Source organism: Cibotium barometz, chromosome 66 (genome assembly GCF_041138505.1).
Source record: "Cibotium barometz isolate CiBa-2024 chromosome 66, ASM4113850v1, whole genome shotgun sequence".
In the NCBI taxonomy this organism is placed as follows: domain Eukaryota; kingdom Viridiplantae; phylum Streptophyta; class Polypodiopsida; order Cyatheales; family Cibotiaceae; genus Cibotium; species Cibotium barometz.
This window is the reverse complement of record NC_141111.1, coordinates 11,205,991-11,227,993: the sequence shown is the minus strand read 5'-3', so window position 1 is coordinate 11,227,993 and position 22,003 is coordinate 11,205,991. Positions and strand designations below refer to the sequence as shown.

General features: G+C 43.2%; 1 protein-coding gene across 2 annotated transcripts; it reads right to left on the bottom strand.

Annotated features, from left to right (window-relative positions):
* Positions 1-1,030: 1,030 nt before the first annotated feature.
* On the bottom strand, positions 1,031-11,490 carry LOC147602768 (uncharacterized). Of its 2 annotated transcripts, none has more exons than XM_086797663.1 (7): positions 11,158-11,490; positions 6,524-6,580; positions 6,256-6,409; positions 1,673-1,770; positions 1,522-1,587; positions 1,366-1,413; positions 1,031-1,246 (listed from the first exon to the last, which is right to left on the bottom strand). In XM_086797663.1, the coding sequence occupies exons 1-6, from the start codon at positions 11,278-11,280 to the stop codon at positions 1,375-1,377; spliced, it is 537 nt and encodes a 178-aa protein (XP_086653789.1). In that variant the 5' UTR covers positions 11,281-11,490; the 3' UTR covers positions 1,031-1,246; positions 1,366-1,374. The 2 variants fall into 2 exon arrangements, with proteins under 2 accessions (XP_086653789.1, XP_086653790.1); XM_086797664.1 differs by having other exon boundaries at positions 1,031-1,220.
* Positions 11,491-22,003: the final 10,513 nt, after the last annotated feature.

The following is a 22,003-nucleotide window of genomic DNA, read 5'->3' as shown; positions in this document are numbered from 1 at the left end:
ACAAAACCTATGATGACTTCTAGTAGAACAATCTTACACAAATTTGAATTTCTCAACTAGACTATGATATTTAGATTTTCACTACTACCATATCTTTTAACATTCATTTTACTATTAGTGGTGATTACACCTTTCTAATGGTGAATGGTGACCTATAGTTGGGGGGGAGGGATGTTTTGCCACCAAGTGTTACTAATCCACTTGTTTCTTAAAAGCCTATAGCTTCTTGGATGGTTTCTCGAGCTGTAACCAAGTACAAATAGATCTTGTTGATCAACATATGACAGCATAAGGGAACTTGATGCTGAATCACTTTTCTCTGACACCTCATAGATACAAGTATATTCAAGTACCACCTCAAGGCATCCAATACAAAACAGCAGAATGTGTCACTACTGCCTTTACACAATGAAGATTGCTTACACTAAAACAATAAAAAACATTAAGTTTTACCAAACATTTCAATACCACAAAGCAACTCAAGAAAGTAGTGCTACTTTTCCATCCATCACTTAAGACCACAAATTTGCATTTGCTCTCTCTCTCTCTCTCTCTCTCTCTCTCTCTCTCTCTCTCTCTCTCACACACACACACACCCCCCTTCCCCACGTGCACACATTTTCATTTCTTATTTGAGAATCCCCAGAATCAAAATCAACAGATTGAACTTGTGTATCACATGAAAGGGACCTTTGTACTCATCTTATTATGTACAGAATCCCCAGAATCAAAATCAACAGATTGAACTTGTATATCACACGAAAGGGATCTTTCCCTGCAATCTACTCATGTTATTATGTATAGATCAACAGAATCAATGTGAGTGCATATAGTATTGAATGTAGACTTGAGAAATGATAACCGCAAGATACACTATCACAACATCAATTTTTTACGATGTTTGATTTTACAACTACAGTTAGCAGGCTGTTGCAATGTGGATGTCGTGTACTCTTAAATCTTTACTAACCATGATCCAATCAAACTTGAAGGGAAACACTAAGCAACCTATCAAAAATTGATCACAAAATTTCCAAAAAAAAAAGTTTCCTAGCACCAGAAACAAAATTAATCTCTGGTTTTATTGTGTACAATCATCTCATGTCAGCAAATAAAAAGGTTGTATGTAAGTCACTTTACAAGAAGTTATAATAATGCTTGCTTTTGAAAGGCCTTCAAGAATCTTGAGTCATTACCTTGCCATTAGTATCCGGATCAAGCTTGGCATAACAACAATCCGGAAACACTATAAAAAAATAGCCCAGAAAAATGAATTTTGGAAGACCAATCTGGAAGATTACATCAGAATGTGCTGGCCTCACATGTCAACAAAAGCTGAAGCCACACAGAAAATGGACTTCTTACCTGGCTCACTTAATTGAATGGAATCCCCCCTCCTGAGAACTCAACCATCTGGTACCAAGGTTTTGATTTATGAAATATAAGTATACTCAATTGAAACAACTATTTAAAGAGTTTGAAATGTCGTCGAAACAGCCTTAAGAGAAAAAAAAAACTTACTGGTGGTGGTGGAAGAGAAGACACCCAATCAGATGCGTGTGTTGGAAGAAGACCAAGAGAGTTTAGCTGCATACAGCAGAGGCAAGTATAAGCAAAGCCCATGATTGTGTGTTCAAGCGAGCTTATGTAGCTGTGTAAATCTAGCACATACCTTCCAAAGACCTAGAAGTAAACCTGCGATGTTCAGGCATATGTAAACAAGCTTGGGAAGTAATGTGTCTGTCCGAGCATCCTGAAAAGGCTCAAACACTGCAAGTCTGATTGTTAGTATCACATTCGAAAAACTCATGCACATGCATAGAAATTTCACTATAAAGAGAGGGCTATGGCTGAGGGTCATCTCATTCATGATTCACCATTCATTCATCATCATGTCATTGAGAGCTCAGGAGGAGTTGTGCTACCATTGAGTATCTCTATTCCATCGTAAATAAGTCATGCATATGAATACATCAGTAGGTTAAGTCATCTCTTTATCTACTGTGTATCTCGCATGAGGGAGAAGTACGTGCATAACAGCAGGCCAGTCATAAGCAGCAAACGCACAGTCCAGCGACACCCCAAATCACTCCCATTTGTTGAGTTTCGGGTATTCTGGGTTCCCCTACCTAACCCACCCTTGCTCGTTCGCGAAGGGATGAAGCCCTCACCATTGTCTTGAGCAAGAGGGGTTGAAAGTGCTGTTTCTCAACATAGAGGGGTGTTTTCATTCAAAGCAGCTTTTTGGGAAGAGTTTCTTTGAGCATCCAAGGAACATGAAGACTGATGCATTTGGGCATATGAAGAAAGACAATGGGAAGCCAAGGAGCGAGCAGACGTTCGTAGAAAATGACACAAAGCGAAAAAGGAAACAACGCCAAGCCCAAAAAAAAAAAGCACGGAGTCAGATGTTTGAAAGCGATGGACGAGTTTTTTTGCCAAACAAAGGGCAGAGTTACCAGCCACGATGGCCGCATTCATGAGATCAAGTACAAAAGTGGAAGCAGTTGTGGAGAATGTTGGAACAAAATCTTGTGATTGAACCAAGTTACCAAAGGCAACTTGGGCTTTTGTCTTCTTTTCACCGAAACTGATACAACAGTGGTGAATACTGCCCTGGGTACCACCAGGTGCGGATTGTGGAGGGGGACATCCCCAAGACAGCCTTCCGTACGAAACGGGCCCACTATGAATTTGTGGTCATGCCATTTGGCTTGACGAACGCCCTAGCTACATTTAACCACATGATGATGCGTGTTTTCCGAGATTTGATTGGAAAGTGTGTGTTCATATTTCTGGACGACATACTGGTATTTTCAGCTACGGTTGAACAGCATGACATTGATGTGGAGAAAGTCCTTAAGTTGCTAGAAAGCAACGAGCTCAACGTCAATGAAAAGAAGTCAAAATTTTATCTGTTCCAAGTGCAATACTTGGGATACATAATTAGTGCTGAAGGCATTCGACTTGATCCGGCTAAAGTGGCCGAGATTGTCAACTGGGAAGTACCTGAGACAGCTTATGACATCAGATCATTTGTGGGTATATGCCAGGCATATTCCACCCACATCGACAAGTTTTCTCACCTCTCAACAGATCTCACCAATCTGCTAAAGGGAGTGAGGACAAGAAGGCAAAAGATTCGAATGACTCCACGAGCGTTGGAGGCATTCAAGAACCTCAAGGTGGCTTTATCAGAAGCGCCTTGTTTAGCACTTGCCTCGTAGGACGAACCATTTCAGGTGATCACCAATACGAGTAACATCGCAATTGGAGGAGTATTGCAACAAAATGGTCATCCAATAGCTTACATGTCTCGTAAATTACTGCCCGTAGAGAAAAACTACTCAGTCTATGATCGTGAACTCCTAGCGGTTATACAAGCCTTGAAACATTGGAAACATTTTCTGTATGACCGTGACTTTGAGGTCCGCATTGACCATCAGGCATTATGCTAGATTCAGACAATGCCAAGTGCACAATGGAGTGATCGACAACACCACTAGAGTCAGATATTCCAGCAATTCGGTGGTATGATTGAGTACCTTCCAGGAAAGGCCAATCCAGTGGCCGATGCTTTGAGCAAGAAGGGACAGGTGACTACGATTCAGACCACTAGACTTAATCTTGTTGGTACAGGACTAGATGACATGAAGCACACGTACGCGGATTCCGAGGAATTCGGTACACAGTGGGAACAAGCATTGGATGCCACAGGACCATGCCACTTTCTGATACGCAATGGTTGGCTTTTCTACAAAGGCCGACTGTGTGTCATGAAGTCGTTCACGGTAGCTCTTCTTCATGATGCCCATGACGCCATTACAGGTGGTCATAGGGACATGAAATCGACTCTAGAGAAATTGGAACGGCAATACTATTGGCCAAAGATGAGACGAGATGTGTTTACACATATACAACGCTGTGATATTTGTCAAAAGGTGAAAGCTCCTCGTGGAAAGAAGATAGGGTTGTTACAGCCCTTGCCAATTCCTGAGGGTCCTTTCCAAGATATTTCGATGGACTTTGTCACGAATCTGCCTCCCAGTCCGAGTACGCGTAATACGCAGTGCTTAACTATTGTTGATAGATTTAGCAAATTTGTTATGCTTATTCCTTGCAGGGGCAATGTGACCGCCGAGGATATTGCCTAGTTGTTCATTCAGCATTGGTACCCGATTGGTGGGATTCCTAGGACCATAGTGTCAGACCGGGATGCCAAGTTTACCAGTCATTTTTGGAGAGCATTGTTTGATAACTTTGGTACTAAATTGAATTTTTCTGGTGCATTCCACCCACAAACGGACGGTCAGACAGAGATATACAACCAATTGGCCTTTGATGTGCTGAAGTGTTATGTCCACGATCAGCAAGGTAAGTGGGAATCATTTCTGCCTTTAGTTCAAGCTGTTTTGAATGATTCTTTTTCTTCAGCTATTGGCAGGACTCCATATGAAGCAGCATTTGGAAGACCTTTTCAGTCATTGTTGACCAGGACCTCGTCTCATTGTTGACCAGGACCTCGTCTTCAGTACTTGAAGCGAACAGAGTGACGAAGTCTTATCAGGAGATTTTAGAGTCAATAAAAGACAGACTGGCTAAAGCGCAAGAGGCCTACACTCGACAGGCCAATAAAGACCGAAGGGATATGAAGTTCTCGGAAGGGGATTGGGTTTATCTTCGGATTATGAAGCAAAGATTGAATCAAGTGGACAAGCGATGCCCAAAGTTGTCTTTCAGGAGCTTCGGACCTTTTCCCACCATCAGGAAAAAGATTAATGAGGTGTCTATGCAGTTAAAGCTACCTCCAAGTTGGTCTATGCACGATGTGTTTCACGTCAGTTGGTTAAAGCCATATACAGATCCTATCCCTTCAGAAGTCAAAGACGAAGCGGAACCAGATATTGTTGATGAAGCAGAACTTATGGTTCCAGAACAGATCCTTCTGCACCGTTTCAAGCATGGCTCAGGCCGAAGACTAAGACAGTTCCTCACGAAGTTTCAGGACCGAGGGACCCATGAAGCGGTATGGCTCGACAAAGAGTGTTTCGAAGACTATCCGGCGTTATTGACGGATTATTTGGAGGCTATGCAGCTTCCGTCAAGTTCAGCAGAAGGGGATGCCATGTGCATCCGGATGCCACGTAGACATAGCTGTATAGAAGGTGCAGGACCTGGGATGGTGAACTCGTCCCATGTGAGCCCAGTCAGGAACGAGTCAACCAGGGATCCATCTTAGTCGTCCGAGGTCAGGTGTGCATTGTCCTGCACATGAGTCCAAGGTTAGGTGTGCACTGTCCTGCACATGAAAACAGTGCCAGTCCACGCTGTGAGTCTCTCTGTGGAATGATGTCAATGATTCTGTGTATCTGGTATGGTACCGAATGCCAAATCACTCAGTAGTTAGTTAGGGTTTGCTTTTAGAACAAGGGGCCAGCCCATAGGGCTACCCCGGGTCTTTGTGTGGGCATGGGGATAGTGTGGAACCACCCCCATGAGGGCCAGGAAGGCCCTGGCTGAACCCACCAGCCATGGAGGGGCTGTAGGACAGCCCTAGGGGTAGGCTAAAGGCAGACATGCAGGAGATGCAGCCTTTGAATGGCTGTAGGGCAGGTATGGGGCAGCCCATACAGGCTGCCCAGCCCTCAAGATGTTTGCAAAAGCATTGTCCAGCCATGTAGAAGCATGCGCATGATGCCCAGCCATTTAGGGAAGAATCCGCAGCAGTTTATGTGATTTTTTCAGCATTAAATGCTGAAAAACTCAGTCGTGGGACATTTTATGCTGGCCGCTTGGACTTCAGCTGGCCGACTGCTCTAGGTGGAGTAGTATAAATAGGAGAGTCCATAATCCCAATTGTTCATCGGTCAAGGGCAGGGAATTCCGGGCCAAGAAAGGTCAAGGTTTTTTGTATTTTTCTTTCAGATTCACATCATTCTAATAAATCAAATACACCATCCGTGGTGGGGGCCCTACAGAGGGTATTTGGGACCCAGTACTGTGTCCTCTCCATCTCTCCCTCTCTCTCTCTATTTTCTGCACATATTCATTCAGTTTGTGCGTTAATTCCGTCGCTAAAAGAGTGCTGATTTCTGAGCATTGAAGTTACCGATCTTCTCCGAAGCTTCCGCATGTTACACACACACACACACACACACATATATATAAACTCATCATAGCATCACGATACCCTGCGTTTCATATAAACACACACACACATATATAAGATAGCGAGTCTTGAGAACAAGGTATTACTTTTGCCAACACTCCGGAGGGCGCTTATGGGCTGCCACAGGGCTGAGATTGTGATTCCAATGCTGAAAAGGTGAACAGTGCTGCCAGCCATCCACATCATGAAGCCCATCATAAACAGGTTTTTGAAAGGCGCTTGTGCAACCTCCCATGCTTTCTACAAAGCCATTAACAAGAAAATAAAATCAAGCCTGGGATTTAAAATAAAAAGCAAACCACAATCACCCTAGACCCAGCACTTATGCATGCACAGAGGCTTTTTGAGTGTTACTTGTTGCTTCCATGATGTATCCGTCTCCTTCTTTTGGCGACCAGCTACAGCCTCATCCTAAAAGCAGCATCCACGAACAACTCTGTTAGTAAGAAAAGTTTAGAGAACTAGATAATGGTTATGCTTGCACTCAACATAAGACTGCATCTGTAGCAAACTAGTAACAGAGAGAAACATGCAATGGAAGACAACAAACTCAGAACACAGATACCTAGACTACAGTATACTCTATCAAATTGCTCTCAATATATAAGCCTGCCAAGTGACTGAAGGCTGAAAAATTGGAATACCGAAGATCACCTACAAAGTCCTGCAAAACAATCCACATCAGAGAACTTGTCTCTTGCTGAACGATGGCTGTTGCTGAACTGTAGTGCTGCTTTGCTGCACTGCTGATAGATGCTAAAAGGCACTAGAAGGGGCTAAAGGCAGAGGCTTCCGAAAAAAGTGATATTGGAGAAAGGGGGGGAGGGAGAGGAGGGAGGCAGAGTGGGATCCCCTTAAAAAATAGACCCTCTAAAGGCCGGCTGCTGATTGGACCACCAAACCTGCACATTGGCACCCACATCTATCCACGCCCATTCAAATGTTGCAACCCAACGGATCTCCTAAACACAAGACACAAGGGATTAGTACAAACGCCCTAAAAGGGGTGTAGGCTAGCTCACCTCCCAACCGTAGGTTCTATGCTTCAAACCACCCCCAAGCCAGGGGCTAAGGTCCAACTCCCACAGATCCATGCGAGTCTTTCGGCATACCGATATATGCTCTGCCACACACAGAGCCGGAATCTTGGTTGAACTCTAACCAATAGTGAGGTTATGACAACAATAACACATGTTTCACTTATATAGTGCCCACTGCTGCTATAAATAACCAAACTATTATAAATAGCCAATACACATGGATTTATTAATAATAACCTTAGGCGGCCATATTAGCCTGCTTTCTCCTAATCCCAAGGCTCCCCTAACCTTGCCAGATTAGGCCACTAATCATAAGGATTAGCACTAGGTACATAACATACTTTCCCTCCTTACAGGTTTCCACTCTTAGAAACAAAAGAAACCTATGCTGTAAACTAGCAACCATCTCTCAAGACAGAGACATTCCCAATCTTGGAAATAAACAAGGGAGGCTCAAACTACATCTAACAACTGACTCCATAATCTAGCTCACCATGTCTACTCTTTTCACTCATAACTCTACCATAGAAACTCGCTAAAACTACAGCCATTGTTCCTATAATTATCTCAATGGAACTAAAAATAGACCAACTTGAACCAAAGACGTGAGGAACAAAACAATCCCTCAATCCAACTCCCGAGGAATCGGATAATCTGACATCACAGAGAAAATTGTCGTAGCCAATCAAATTACCTATCCTATCAAAATTGAATAATTCCTTGTATCTAAGGGATCTATAAAAATACCTTGCCGCTCTGAGAACCACATAACTATCAAATATCTGAACACTCGTCATAAATGACCTCTAAAAGTGTTCCTATCAAGACCGTGTCCAAGCCAGAACACGCATGATTACTCTCCTACTGTACCATATCCTTTGCTAAATGCACAATTATGGAATTGGATGTACAACTAGTCAATTCTTTCTAGGACTACACCTAGAACTCCATCTTCAAGTTCTAATTCTCAAAGGAAACTTGGGTTGACACCCATACCAAACATAACCTGTTCAATATCATCATAAGGAGATCCTAATATCCTGATCAATCAAATGATCTTTCGTTCCAAAACATGTACAATGTTCCACCAGAACTGATCTATCCTCTCTGTTGTTGCTACCTAACAGACTGAGAACAATCATCATGAGTAGGAACCTATTCAATCTCTAACTGCTTGAAGTATCAAGAAACTTCAAGTCCCAACTCAGCCTACTGTGTCAATGTGATCAAGATGCAAGCGAAATCTGCCAACATAAACACTCTCTAGGTCGAATTGGTATAATCCCACCACTCAATAACTCGCAACACAGCTCTGGATAACAACCATAAAAGCTGATAGCTTGTAAATTTGCCTCGCGAGAGGCATGGCCCATAAACCGTACATCTTCCACATCAAAGATGTGGCTAATAAAATGGTCATTTGCCACATCAAAAGTGTGGCTAATGAACTGGACATCTACCACATCAAAGGCTAGTGCACTCACCACATGAACTATGCATCGAACAATCCTAAGTTTTGGATAGCTATCCCATCAGAAGCTAAAACGTCTTCCTTGATGAAACCCTGTAAATCCGCATGTGATACATCCTAGCGTCCCATACCACCAACACATATCCCATATACGTCTTACAATCCATCACTCCTTAGCTTGCAAGTCTTCCGAAAGATTTCCTAAGGTTGCTAGCAATCTCTTTTGACATACAAACTAAATCTTCTGGAGAAGATAAATCTATCCAAGAAACCTATTGATTTCAATTTCAATAAAATTTGGTTTGAATCTCAATCTCTACAAAATATATGTGTGTAGACCAAGGTCCATCGAAATCGTCTCTGCGAAGTTGAAAAAGCTTCACCTCACATCTGGTAAAGTATAACCGCTTTACCCATAACATATAGACCCAATCATAGTTGCAAATGCCAAGCAACGACATAACACTCTCTCCAATCATCTAAAATCTAGAGTCTCATTCTTCCTTCCTTCCAGTAATTGATATCTCAAATCAACTGCCACTTCCCCTCAGTCCAGAAATCCCCAAATAGAAATATAGATATATCTAGACATCCTGCACATAACGGATCCTAGCATCCCATACCACCAAGAAACACTCCATACAAGACCCCCTTTAGACATAAGATTCAATCAAGAGTGATCAATTCCTTCCCAATCCTGCCTTGACATAGCTAGACTCCCGCCTGAAGGACATTGACTTTCAAGTTAGCCCACCACATCAATTTGCCCTATATGATATTCCCTCTTATTTCCTCCCATAATCCTGGGACTGCCATAAATATAGAACACTCATCTATGGCAATGTTGCCCTAAATAAAGATCATGAGGTTGTCGTGAGTGTAGAACACTCATCCATGACAATCTTGCCTCAAATAATTCTATCTATAGCAACTCATCGGCGCCTAAGGCAATCACACCTACATAAGGTTGGCCAAATCTTGAAAATGTTGCCCCCTATAAACCTGAGTTCAAACTCGGGAAAATAATCTCAAGGAATGCTACCTTTACCCAAAATGGTACCGCTTCTCAAAAGAAACCATAAATCCCATATGATAGTTCTGAACTCTCCAAAGGAACCAATCATAATACCCACTTCCACCTTTGCATCCGCACCAAAAAAGAAGTTGAAGCCTCCTCCAAAGAAAAATCCCTGGATAATCAAGTTCTATACAAGAACCCCATCTCACATACAATAAGTGATGGAACAAAGGTAGCCTCTCTCTTCTTGAAATCTGAGATGGAACAAAGGTAACCTTTCTCATCTCGAAATCTGAGATGAAACAAACGTGAAAAATCCGATACCTTTCCAACATGCAAGGACTCCACAACAAATGCCATCCAACATTTGCTCTATGATCCTAGGCTAGAGTACATGTGTGAGCCAAAGGCATATGGAAAATCAAGTATAGATCATACCATCAATGCTGCATATATCACACATCCCCATAACTTGTCAACCTCATGTAACCACTCTGGTACTAAAACCTAGTAGCAATCAAACTCCATAAGATAAACCTAAATCTACATCTATAAAAGAATCTCTACTCTACAAAACCCAAATCTGCACATTGTAAAAATACCAATATAATCACCAATAAACCTAGTGCACCTCAAGGAAAATATGACAACGGCCCATCCTCACCATGCTGACAACAATAAGTTATCCATGGTCACAGAGAAACCTCATCAATGTAATCTTCTCAACAAAAGTCAAGACATGCTTCACGTGTGAGTCAAAATTCATCAAAAAATAACCACCCACATGAAGCTACTATGAATCCCTAGCTTAAAGCCGGAAACTCTCTATCAAAAGATGACTAAATAAACCATCCCTCAGATCTTGTGAATCCATGAAAAGTAAAACAGAATAACTTACTAAGACCTTCTCCCATGCATCGCGATACCTTCCGCGTTTAGGCCGCTCTGATACTAAGTGTTACAACCCCATGGATCTCCTAAACACAAGATACAAGTTATTAGTACAAACCCCCTAAAAGAGGTGCAGGCTCCACCTCCGAGCCAGGGGCTAAGGTCTGACTCCCGCAGATCCATGCCAATCCTTCGGCGTGCTAATCTATGCTCTGCCACACACCTAGCCGGAGTCTTGGTCGAACTGTCACCAACCTTTGTATTTTGACATCAAAGGAACCAAGAACAAAGAAGAATGCTCAAAATATATATTCCACCTCAAGAAATTGAGTATTCTAGAACTCGAGGGTTGTTGTCTAAGTTGTATCCAAACGAAGCAACTCTAAGGTTGAACAACACTAAATCTTTTGTACAATTTCATGGGACTAGCCATCTCATGGAGGCACTGTTTATCAGTGAAGGAAATCAGAACTGAGTACATGGATATAAACACAAGAAAAGTGCTAGAATGGAAACACAGTTTGCATGACCCTGCCCAAAAAACAAAACCCGCATTTGTTGTACAGACCAGATCCAAAGAAACTCGAGAGAAGCCGGGAGGATCGGGCACATCGCGAGAAGATGAGGAGGAAGTCTCTGAGAGATCGATGGCCCACTTGCGACTTGTTCCTCTTGCTGCCACCTTGTCCATGGTTTCACAGCTGACCACCCACTTGTGTTGGGAAAGAGCACAGCACAACGCGAGGCCTGCCTTCTCTGGAGCCGTCTAAAATCTTCTCTTAACCTTGCGCTCTGTCTGTGCCTTAGGCTTCACACGCCTGGGCGGACAACCACCAGCATTGCTTCGTGAGCAGCCACACCTAACCTGCTTTTTACCTTGAGTAGCCTAAGACCCTTATGCAATGGTCGCATAAAAACCAGCTTTTATAAACACCAAGTGAGAAAAAAAACAACCGAGTTTGTGGAAAAAAAAAAGCATTGAGTTAAATAAAAACACGTCGAGGAGGGGAGGGGGTGCGAAAGTCGTGCAGAAATGACTTGTGTTGTCAACAAATTGTCAACGGTGTCAGCAACCATATTGTCGATGCTGGGATCGATGTTTGCGATAGTGATGTTGGTGACGGTGGCATGCAAGGAGAGGGTGAAGAGAAATCAGGTGAAGCGGGAAGTGGGCCACTCAAGAGTACGACCAAGTTCAAATGGAGGCGAGCAGCGCAGATGAAGGATGCTCCATATGCCTAGAGCCTTACAAGGCCCACGAGAAGGTGCACTTGTTCCCATGCTACAAACACATCTTCCATGTCCCTTGCGTCGACCCTTGGCTTCGCACTTCTGGATCCTGCCCTTACTGTAGGGACGTTATCATAGACATACCCAAACTTGAAACGTGACTGACTAGCCCATCTCAAAAGGGTGGATATAGAGAGCTCATCTTTCTCTTTAATTGAATCCCCTAATATTTTTAAAGTCTTAGAAGCCTTCATGGCACACACATCATGGTAACAATATTCTTGTGCCAAAAGCATGTTGACAACGCACAAGAGCGAGCAATCAAGTGGATAAGGGTACCCAAGCATTCTAGTTTTCTCTTTTAGAGTCATATCGTGTTTTTACTCTACATTGCTTCTTGGAAGCTGGTTGAGCCACGTGGAAATATCTCATTATTAGTTTATGATTTTTTTTTACACAACCCTTGGCATTTCTTTATGCACCTTTCTTTTTCCAGATTTTTGATTTAACACAATGCAACAAGCTGTCTCTAGAATTGCCAACAGATTGGAGTGTTAGTGCTGAAGGATGTTCTCAGCATCTATGGTGAGATTGCTGCTTATAAGGCAGTTTGTCCTTTCAATTTTGTTCTAACTATGGGGCGAGCGACAATGGTGATTATCGCGTGCAAGTAGACATGGAGAAGGGTGCATGGGTAGTCCAAGAAGTTCTCTTTTCAAGGGGTGGATCATGATATTAGCCTTCCTCGACGTGATGTCAAGTTGGTGGAGCTCTTCCATGCACGTGTGCGCATAGGTATGTGCAAGCTAGGTATATGTTGGTGAAGCTAGGTACGTGTTGACATGTGCTAGGTATGTGTTGGTGGAGCTTTCCCATGCATGAGTTGGTAGACCTCTTCCATAATCGTGTGTGACACGATACTCTGACATTTTGTGTGTGTGCGCGCATGTGCAAGAGAGAGAGCTAGCTAGCTTTGTGTTGCAAAAAAGGAGATTTGTGTCTTATGAAAATAGTCTATGCTAAATTTAGGGATAATTTAATGTAGCATATGTTGTGCAAACCCGGTTAAAGGTTTGCATTACCATCCAACAAGGGTTATTCCCAACCTGCAAATTGAAGTCTCTGTGCTTGGTACAAGGAGAAATCTCTCATTGCTCACTTATCTTTTAAACAACCATGGAAAAAAACATATTTAATGCACTTAAAAGCATGAAGACAAAAACACAAGACAAAGCATTTGGTGTAATCTCCCCCTACCCCACGATGTGAGTGGCTCCACTTCCTACACGCATGTGTTTTTTATATAGCCTAGTTTCTTTACAAAATTGGGTTTGCTAAATCTTGCAACTAAGGTTGCAACCATAAATAATTACACTCGCATGTGCACAAAATATAACACACCCTAACTATACAAAATGGGCGATGAACATAATAGCAAAATGTCAACACATGGCCAATTAAATGAAGTAACACCACAAATGATAAATATGCACGATGCATAACCCTACACCCATACGATGTCTTGGTTGGCTCTATCATTCCTATTCCTCACAACAATGCCAATCATATTATTACATACAATTAATAGGACGCCTTATAATCAATCCCAACATGACATCATATGATAGGCACATACATAAACACAGTAACACTAGCTTAGTATATAACACAGAATCACTCGCAATACCAATAACACTAGCTTAGTATATAACATGGAATCACCCACAATAACAATAATACTAGCATGGCCCAAATGTGCACACACCAGTAACATAGCATGTTAGTATTTTATATGGAATCACTTTTGATATCAACTACCAGCATGGTGCAATGGTATTGCACACATCCCCGATTTACAATAGAAGAATCTAGCTAACATACCTCTTACTTGAGTTAGCAATTGTGGACAAGTGCAAAAATATCGCTCAAGTATCAAGCATCTTCTATAGGATGGTTCATATTAAAAATATCTAATCACAAGTTTTATTTTCAATTAGTCTACAAATAAATCTATTATAGGAGTATAGTCAAGTATCAAATCGATGCATATGAACAGAGAGTGTGTTTTTTGAGGGAGCTTAGTGGAAGGAGCTTTTACTGTCAACTCTTCTCTTAAAATGTGGGCATTCTCTCTCCAGTCCCTCCACCACTACATCCAGCCCACCCACCGCTATCTCTACAAACTCCACCACCTCTCAGCCCAACCCACTTTCTCCCCTCTAGCCCAACTTAGCTCCTCTCTCTCTCTCTCTCTCTCTCTCTCTCTCTCTCTCTCTCTCTTTATATATATATATATATATATCCCAATCTCCCACCCTCTTGCCTCTCTATCCCTATTCCCCCTCTCACTCTTTCTCCCTTATCCACCCTCCCTCTCACTCTCTGTCCTTCCCTCTACCTCTCTCTCAACCTCTTGCCTTTCTCTCTTGCTCTCTCTCTCCTTCTCCCACCTCTCTCTCTCTCTCTCTCTCTCTCTCTCTCTCTCTCTCTCTCTCTCTCTCTCTCTCTATATATATATATATATATATATATATATATATATATATATATATGCATTATCTCTCCTCTCTTCATTTGAACGCTCTCTCTCCCTCTCCCTATGCATAATCTCTCCTTCCCTCTCTCTCTCCCTAAGCATAATCTCTCCTCTCCTCTTCCTTCTGTCTATCCCTCTCTCACCATCTTCCCCCTCTCACTCTTACTCCCTCTCTCTCTCACCATCTTCCCCCTCTCACTCTTACTCCCTCTATCTCTCTCCCCCCCTCCTCAATCTCTCTCCTCCCTTTTGTCTCTCTCTCTCCTAACCTCTTCCCTTTCCCACCCTCCCTTCCTCTCTCCTTCCCTCTCTCTCTCTCCCCCTCTCTCGCCCTCTTCACTTTCTCTCTCCCACCCTTCTCTCTCTCTCTCTCTCTCTCTCTCCCCCCCCACTCGCCCACTCGCTGTTTTGAAATATATATATATGCATTATCTCTCCTCTCTTCATTTGAACGCTCTATCTCCCTCTCCCTATGCATAATCTCTCCCTCCCTCTCTCTCTCCCTAAGCATAATCTCTCCTCTCCTCTTCCTTCTGTCTGTCCCTCTCTTACCATCTTCCCCCTCTCATTCTTACTCCCTCTATCTCTCTCCCCTCCTCCTCAATCTCTCTCCTCCCCTTTGTCTCTCTCTCTCCTAACCTCTTCCGTTTCCCACCCTCCCTTCCTCTCTCATTCCCTCTCTCTCTCTCCCCCTCTCCCGCCCTCTTCCCTTTCTCTCTCCCACCCTCTCTCTCTCTCTCTCTCTCTCTCTCTCTCTCTCTCTCGCCCACTCGCTTTTTTGAAATAAAGAGATTCCCTCCCCCCTCCATCAAGAGAGAGAGGAGCAAAGAGAGTGGGAGAGAGAGGGAAAGAGAGTCACGACATAATTATTTTTGAGGGAGAGGGCGAGAGAGGGCAAAAAGGAGTGAGAAAGAGAAAAACATGACAACATTACATCCTCATGCTCGAGGTTACTGCTTCCAATTGGAAATAAAATTGGAAATAAAACCAAGTTCATTCACATACAACTTCCATATACAACTCTTATATCATAATTGTTATTCACCATCATCTTCCCTTCTATGGGCATCGTTTATCTTTAGGGGTGAAGGCACAAAATAAGCAAACTATGTTCATTTCCTTTCGCACTTCCTCAAGTAAGAAATGCCCAAACACATCATCAATAAAATTATGAGCTTGCCATATGGCAATTAATCTCACCACTTTGGCCTTCACTTGAGAAATATCATCATCACTACCATGAAGTGGTAAGGATGTGAGAGCTTTCCATGCTTGTGTAGCATCTACGGTCTTTTACTTGACCTCCGCATTGGTGGCCTCCATAGCAATACATGTAGCAACAACTTCAATACTAATATTTGAAAAGATGCAGGGAGAAGAGAGCTTGAGCTCTTGCAAGCACACACACACACTCACAAAACCCTAAGAGAGAACACACAAGATGAGAAGCTGAAAATCTTCTTCTTCTTCTTCTTCACACAACACTCCACACACATATACAAAGATAAGAGTACACACAATATGAAAGGTACTTAACCAAATACATACTAGGGTTCTCTATAGTGTGAACCCAACTAAACGAGCTGGCGCTATAACTATGCCAGTCTCTAGAATGGCTGTCACACAGCCTGTTATCCCACTGGCCGCATATCACCCATGATCTCACTAACCATGCCAGTGGTGTAAGTGTGGGGCCTATCCCCTAGGCGGGTCATCAGTGTCCACCGCCTATCCCCTAGGCGGGTCATTAGTGTCCACCGCCTCACTAGATGAGCTCGATATCTCAACACTCCCCCTCGAGCTCAACTCCATCTCATGTACACCAAGCGAAGCCCTGAATCTGCAGAGCTTCTATGTACCCAATGCTTTGGTGAAGATGTCAACTACTTGATCCTGTGTGCTGACATAAACAAGGTCAACGTCTCCAGCCAAGACCTTCTCTCTGACAAAATGGTAGTGGACCTCTATATGCTTCGTGCGAGCATGAAAAAACTGGGTTCCTGGCCAACTATATACTGCTAATGTTGTCACAGAAAATGACAACTTGTCTATCCACTGATAGACGCAAATCTGCAAGTAGCTTTCTCAACCAAGCTACCTCACATGCTGCCATAGCAGCACCTCTGTACTCGGCGTCTGTACTGGATAGAGTAACCGTAGGCTGCTTCTTGCTGCTCCAAGTCACAGTAGCACTCCCCAAAGAAAACATGAAGCCACTAGTAGATCTTCTATATGAGATACTACCAGCCCAATCAGCATCCGTGTATCCATGTACACATATCTCTATCCCAGTTTCATAAAATAGTCCACAATGCAAAGTAGACCTCACATACCTCAGTATGCGTCTCAATGCATCCAAATGCGGCTTCCGAGGAACCTGCATAAACTGACTCACCAACCCAACAGCATAGCTCAAATCTGGCCTGGTGATCGTCATGTAGATCAAGCTTCCTACTATGCGCCTATACTTAGTAGGATCCTCCAAAATCTCTCCTGAATGTACACACTCAACTTACCATTCTAATCCAATGGCACTGAGATAGGCTTACAGCCTATCATACCATACTTGGACAACATGTCCAAGCCATACTGTCTCTGCAGTAATCCAATACCATCCATGTGGTGACCTAATCACCTCAATTCCCAAGAAATATCTGAGCTCCCCCAGATCCTTCATCTCAAACTTCTGTCTAAGCAAGATCTTTACATCAAAGATCTCTGCATCATGGTCCCCCGTAATGATCAAGTCATCTACGTAGATGACAACAAGCGCAACCCCTCTATCACCGTGTCTCACATACAGCGAGAAATCTGCATTGGCTATATGAAAGCCAATAGTGACAAGATATTCAGAGATCTTGTCAGACCATGCTCTTGGTGCTTGTTTTAAGCCATACAAGGCTTTCTTCAACCTGCAAACATGCTCGGGGTGAGTGACATCCTCATAACCAGGTGGCTGCAACATATACACCTCTTCCTGCAAATCCCCATGCAAGAATGCATTCTTTACATCCATCTGATGTAAAGACCATTTCTTTGACACAGCCACTGCTATCACAACTCTCACTGTTGCCATCTTGGCAACTGGGCTGAAAGTTTCCTCATAATCAATGCCATATGTCTGCGCATATCCTTTGGCTACCAATCTAGCCTTGTACCTGCTTATGCTTCCATCACTGTTATGTTTTACTTTATACACCCACTTGCATCCAATGGCTTTCTTGCCTTCACGCAATTGCACTAAATCCCGAGTCTCGTTTCCATATAGTGCATCCATCTCCTCACCATAGCTTTCTCCCAACACACATTTCCAACAGCCTCATCAATGCATGTGGGCTCTACAACCTGCACAACCTTTGCCATGTATGCATAGTGATGTGCCACATAACCATCATAGGTAAACCTCTGCACAGGATTCTTCACTCTCCCAGATCTTCGCAGCTTTGCATTCATGGCTTCCATAGCCTTCTTTACACCAGGTGTTTTCATAGCTGGTATCCCAAGCTCCTCATCAAGGCTCATCTTTGAGCCACTAGACTCTCCATCAACATGAGAATGCCTTGTAGAAATGTCAGGCATACCAACAAGGGGCTCAACCACTTTCTCTTTTCCTTTATGTGATGTACTAATCACATTTGCAGGACTAGTATTATGATGCAGCCTGCCACTCCATGGTCTATCAACAGAACCACTAGATGAGGACTCTCCTGGTCCACTCAAAGACTGTGATTGCTGACTTGCATTCTGTGCAACCACACTTCCACTCACATCAGCCCCAATAGCTTCTTTTTCAACAGCATACCAACTGCTGGCACATGCACATATGCAATGCATCCAAGGACTTTCAGACGAGACAAATCAGGTTTTCTGCCAGTAAACCTCTCCTTTGGAGTTACATCATGTATGGCTGCAGTTGGAGTCCTGTTCATGATGTAAACTGCTGTAGAAACAGCCTCAGCCCAATAGCTATGCGGCATATTCTTCTCTTCCATCAATGCTCGCGTAATCTCAGCAATGTGTCTGTTTTTCCGCTCAGCAACTCCATTTTGATGCGGAGTGTATTTGCATGTAAACTGTCTTCGAATACCATTCTTCTTCAAAAATTCAGAGAACTCATTGGAGAAGTACTCTCCCCCTCCATCTGACCTTAGGCACTTTACATATTTCCTTGTTTGCTTTTCAACCATAACTCTGAAAGTGAGTGAACACCTCACCCTTCTCCTTCATGAAGTATACCCACACTTTCCTTGTGTGGTCCCCTCATCAATAAATGTCACATAATACCTGCAGCCTCCCATAGACATGGTCTTCGTAGGACCTCATACATCTGAATGCACAACATCTAGTGCATTTTTGCTCACATTTCTGTTACGTGGAAATACATGCTTTGTTTGCTTTCCAAATTGGCATGCTTCATATATTTTCTGCATACCTTCAACTTTAAACTTTGGCATACCTTCATATATTTTCTGCATACCTTTAACTTTAAACTTTGGCAGCCTTGTCACAATTCCTTTAGTCTGCATAGACTTCATTCTCTGCACATTCACATGTCCAATTCTTTTATGCCAAATGTCTGTGTCTGCAACAATTCCTAAACCATTTGCAAACATCGCAGCACTCACTTCAGGCATGTTTACATTCAACGTAAACATTTTGCCCACTCTGTTGCTTTTTGCAACCAACCTGCACTTGTCTTTAAAGTCTTCAACATAACAACCATCAGGGTTAAACCGAACCTGCAAACCCTGCTCAATCATCTAGCCAACTGAAACCAGATTCTTTGTTATGTTCGAAACATGAAGTACATCTGCAAGGTACTTCACTTTGTCATCCTACATAGACAATGGCACATCTCCAACATGGGCAATTGGATGAGCAGTGTCATCCCCTGTTTTCACAAAACCTGGTCTTTCAAGGTTCTTCATCTCCTTGAACCACTCCCCATGACTTGTCATGCGCTTCAAAGCACCTGAATCAACGTACCATTGTAAGGTTCCCCCTTCTAAAATAGGAGAAACACTTAAGATAGTCCACTAAGTCTTAACTTGGAGAAAATTTCCTATTTATCAACACCACCTTGACCATGTAGAGATTCAAGGATACGATTCATAGGTAAGACCTAGTCCTATCCCACGGGGGAAGCGTGATCTTCTAAAAGTCAAATCACCCATAGGGTAATTTATCATAAATTGGGCAACTATTAGACTTGATTTCTAGAGGCAACGCTTTTTTCCTTATCCATGCAAGGCACAACTGCTGGCCTAGTCTTCTAGAATAGAGTTGCCCAAGAACCTAATTATCTAGCGTAGGGCTTTCACTTAATCTGTTGGAAAGCTACCCGACTAATCGGGTTCACCCGTCCGTAAGATGGTGCCATCGGGGCATTCCATCCTCTCACTTTTCACCCTACTCACGCGTCAATTTGTTTTCTAATTAATCCTACCACACTGTTTGATATAAATAAACGTGTTCCTTAATTACGGCTCTTTTCACAAGGTTTGTTAAAACAGCCTTTTTACACAATACAATCATGCCAAACACAAGATATATAAAAAGTTAATACATGAATCAATTCCATACAAGCCAAACCGGCTCTCTTATTCTTTTCCTTTATTCTGCCGATGATCTAGAATTCGGCCTTCCAGCCTCTACATGCTGGGCAAAACCCCACGGGATACACCTCATCGTCGGCCGGCCTGTCGCCCTCTCAGGCTCCATCGCTCGATCCTCCCGCCCCTCAGAGGGATGTGTGCACACTAGGGTGGGCTTATTTACCGCACTAGCCTGGGCCCTCAGAACTAGGCAGCATCATAACCTCTCGCCTCAATCAGCGAACCTTATGAGGGATACCTTAGGCCATTCTCGGGCTTTGCTAACGACGTCGCCCGGCTACGCAAGCACGGAACGGAGTTAGCGTTGAAGCCATGAAAAACTTGCACTCTTTAAAGATAACTTCATACAATTTTATATCATTATTTTTAAAAGGAAAAGATACACATTTATTAGCACTAATATAGAAAAAAAAAACTCTTCTTTAAAATATAACCAAGCTAACCTGGCCACCATTTCCTTGAGGAGCTTGAAAAGGGAAGGTTGGTGGAGCCGCATCGGGGGCATCTTCCCTAATCTCGTTGTTGCGTGCTCCTCTCGGGGCAATATTCTGACGTTTTTGGGATGGGGCCATCTTGGATGTCGACTTGTAGGGCTTGCTGCTGCGATCGAAACGCTTCAATCGGATCTCAATTCTGAGATCCTTTGCTCACCGTATGAGCAAAAGACTATAGCGCACGAACCCTTTCTTAAGGCAAAAACCTCTTATTAAAGTCTACGCAAATGGGGGGCGGATTGTGAGATGTCCTTAAGACAAAAACGTTTTGCAAAAGGGGAGAAGGGGTGAGGGCTGCTGTAAGTCTATTCACACGTGGGGGGGGGCGGGGTAGGGGAAGAGTTAAGGACACTGCCTTCTAGCAAGAGGGGGATGGAGGAAAATTGGCTTATCTGAAAAGAGGCAAATGAGGGGGTGTGAGAGGGGCGGCTGTACCGCAGCAAGTACACTACACAGGGACGGACGGCGGTACAACAAGGCATACACTGCGCAGAATTGCGTGTAGCGTGTGGAGCACCACGAGGGTTTATATAGCTCTGAGGAGTAGGGTACGAGCGCTGCGCAAAGCAAGGATGAAAGGACGATGTACCATCAAAGGTTATGGATCAGTGGCCTGCATGGGTCTAGGGGAAAGGTACGGTGTCAGTTGTCAGGGAAAGGAGTGGTACGCATGTACCTTATCTGGTCTGGGGCAGCATGGGTGTCCACGTAGGGGTACGTGTGGACCACAGTGGACGGCCATCCTTTGGTTCTTGTGCGGCCATCGTACGGGCGCCCTAGTAAGTGTGTACGGTCTAAATTTTGGGACGGGGTCCCTAAATTTGGGACACCCGCCTCGATTTGCGTGCCAGACCGCCCCGAGGGCGATTTTTTTTTGTCTGGGAGGTTCTCCTGGTCGTTGGGGTTCAGACCATTCGTCACAATCGGACGCCTAGTCGTGCATTTATTAAGGTTTAAAGGTCGTCGCTTTTTAACTAAAATGACTAAATTTTACGTATAAGCTTGATCCGGTGTCCGTTTTAGATGCTGTAAAATCCTACATTAGGGTAAAATCACGTGCAGATTCCAAATTTGGCCTTAGAATTTGAAGATTCTAAGTAGAAATGACTCAAATAATGAAATCATTGATTTTTATACCATAAAAACTCATAAATTTATCTATTACATGAATATTTCTTTATTAGTGAAGATGGGTATGTTACAACCATACATCATCTTTATGTGCTACTTCTACATTTTCAGACATGGCATTAATGACATGCTGCATAACAAACAACCTTTCATTATCTTCATTGTTTCTGCTCAAGGATGCATAGTTGTTTTGCTGCAATTTTCCATTTTGCATATCAGTCTGCTTCTTATAACAATCTGCCTGCACATCTCCAGGCTTACCACAATAAAAGCATCCACGTGTATCATTATACTGCCTTTTCCACGACCTCTTTGACTCCCCCTGCCTCTGAATTGGCCTCTTCCACCTGCATGTTATTGTTGTTGTTGTTGTTGTTGTTGTGAATTCTGGGATTGTTGTTGTTGCTG

Bases quoted from the DNA above. Each gene is read 5' to 3' on its own strand.
- LOC147602768 (XM_086797663.1), bottom strand. From the start codon at position 11,280: ATGGACAAGGTGGCAGCAAGAGGAACAAGTCGCAAGTGGGCCATCGAT. The intron at 6,581-11,157 runs GTCTGTACAACA...TGCTGCTTTTAG, and splicing joins CTCGAGTTTCTTTGGATCTG to GATGAGGCTGTAGCTGGTCG. The intron at 1,588-1,672 runs GTATGTGCTAGA...TGCTGTATGCAG, and splicing joins TACTTCTAGGTCTTTGGAAG to CTAAACTCTCTTGGTCTTCT.